Source organism: Macadamia integrifolia, unplaced genomic scaffold, assembly GCF_013358625.1.
Source record: "Macadamia integrifolia cultivar HAES 741 unplaced genomic scaffold, SCU_Mint_v3 scaffold484, whole genome shotgun sequence".
NCBI classification, from domain to species: Eukaryota; Viridiplantae; Streptophyta; class Magnoliopsida; order Proteales; family Proteaceae; genus Macadamia; species Macadamia integrifolia.
The window spans coordinates 256,857-258,581 of record NW_024870464.1 but is presented as its reverse complement, the minus strand read 5'-3'; the positions used below and the strand labels follow the sequence as shown (position 1 = coordinate 258,581).

Here is a 1,725-nt window from a genome sequence, read left to right as displayed (position 1 = left end):
AATCCTAACAAAGAAAACAAAACAATTATCAAAGGGGATACATCAAAACCTAGAAAGGGGAACACCAAAAATTTCGGGTGGGGGAAGAAACAAGGATCAAAGCTGATACGCCATGACCACACTTAAGTAGACCTCTATCCTTAATAAATGCTAACAGAACAAGCTAAATAATTACACACTAAAGAAAACAATAACCTCAAAGGGAGAAAATCACAGCAAGAAAACAAAACAATCAAGAAAGGGGGGATACATCCAAACCCAGGGAAGGACGGGACAAAACATCCAACCAAAGAGGAGGAACAAAGATTAAAGATGATGCACTGTGAGCACACTTAAATAGACCTTTATTATTAGTTAAATAACTGCTAAATAGCTACAGCTAGAAAACTAATTGGCGTGATTAAACATAAGATGTCCCCGCACAGGTCAGAAGAAACCAGGCTCAATTTTATTTATTTTTGAATCTACAAGGTGCCATAGTTAAACATAAGATGCCCCCAGCACATATCAGAAGAAACCTTGAAGCTCTAGCAAGTCATTTTTGCATCCACCACAGTGAAGGGGTATGGTTTATCCCATGCATATTTGAAGTATGTTGATTCGTGATTGCCAAGGGGGTTTCCATTGAGGAGGACGCATTTTGTGCCATCTGCACCATCATGTTTGAACAGAAAAGGATCAACGCTCTTAGCTGTCTGGAAATCCTTGCAGTCGACTTTAATATTTGCTTGTTCACAATTACACTCATTAGTTACGACCACCACATACTCAAATTTCCCTTCGATTATTACTCCAGTCATACCTTGAACTAACTTAAGGCTCTGGATGGAGCATCCACCCATTCCTGTTCAAAAGAAAGGATCAAAACAGAAGAAATATGACCCAAAAAAAAACTAAACAAGATCTGTTTATCTATATACTAATATGAAACTCACCCTTTCCTAGCAGACTGGATATGAGAATTGCAAAAAAAAATTTAAGAGCAGCACCCATTTTTGTTGATATTATTTTCCTTTTGCTTGAAAATGTGAAGGTGAGACCTCAGCTTATTCTCATTTTATACCCGAGAAACAAAATAAGAAAAACATAGTGCATAAGGAACAATTTTTTTTTTCCTTTTTTGCTAACGACGAACCCCTCGAACTTACCTGATTTTAAGGTTCAAATCCAACAATAAACCCCAGTTACATGCAGTCACATCTAACCCATGTAACAGATCAATCGCAACATACGAAGCAAAATAATAAATCCAACAAACACAAAAGAAGAAGCTTTCTAAAAACCAAAAATGTAAAGCAAGCATAGTGCCTATAAGAGAAAATATTGCAATAATGGCTACTTGATGGGGACATCAAAGTGTACAGGCGCAAGAAGAAGAAGAAGTAGCCATCTTTGTGGCTGGAAGAATAGAAATAAAAAGATCTTGTGGGCCCCAAGCTCGATCCAGATTTTAGAAGATCTTAGAAGATTTTAGAAGATCTTGTGGGCCCTAAGCTCGATCCAGATTTTAGAAGATCTTAGAAGACTTTAGAAAATCTTGTGGACCCGCCTAAATCTTATTTGATTCTAGTACTTTGCTTTAAATCTAGTGATACTTGATTGTCTTACACAATTAGGAAACTAGGATTTCTTTATATTGATCTATTAGGTAGTCTTTTATTTCTTGCAATTGAGTTTCTAAGTATCTTTTTATTTTTAGAAGTTTATTCTATTTAAGTGTAAGGC

At 36.2% G+C, this 1,725-nt stretch overlaps 1 protein-coding gene across 1 annotated transcript; it reads right to left on the bottom strand.

Moving 5' to 3' along the window:
* Window positions 1-323: 323 nt before the first annotated feature.
* On the bottom strand, window positions 324-1,142 carry LOC122068926 (TPD1 protein homolog 1-like). The gene is made up of 2 exons (XM_042632829.1): window positions 936-1,142; window positions 324-844 (listed from the first exon to the last, which is right to left on the bottom strand). The coding sequence occupies exons 1-2, from the start codon at window positions 991-993 to the stop codon at window positions 528-530; spliced, it is 375 nt and encodes a 124-aa protein (XP_042488763.1). The 5' UTR covers window positions 994-1,142; the 3' UTR covers window positions 324-527.
* Between the last annotated feature and the right edge of the window lie 583 nt (window positions 1,143-1,725).

What these genes read in the sequence shown, in the direction of transcription:
- LOC122068926 (XM_042632829.1), bottom strand. Translation starts at nt 993, where the DNA reads ATGGGTGCTGCTCTTAAATTTTTTTTTGCAATTCTCATATCCAGTCTG. An exon ending in ATCCAGTCTGCTAGGAAAGG is followed by an intron (nt 845 to 935) that starts GTGAGTTTCATA and finishes TCTTTTGAACAG; the next exon opens with GAATGGGTGGATGCTCCATC.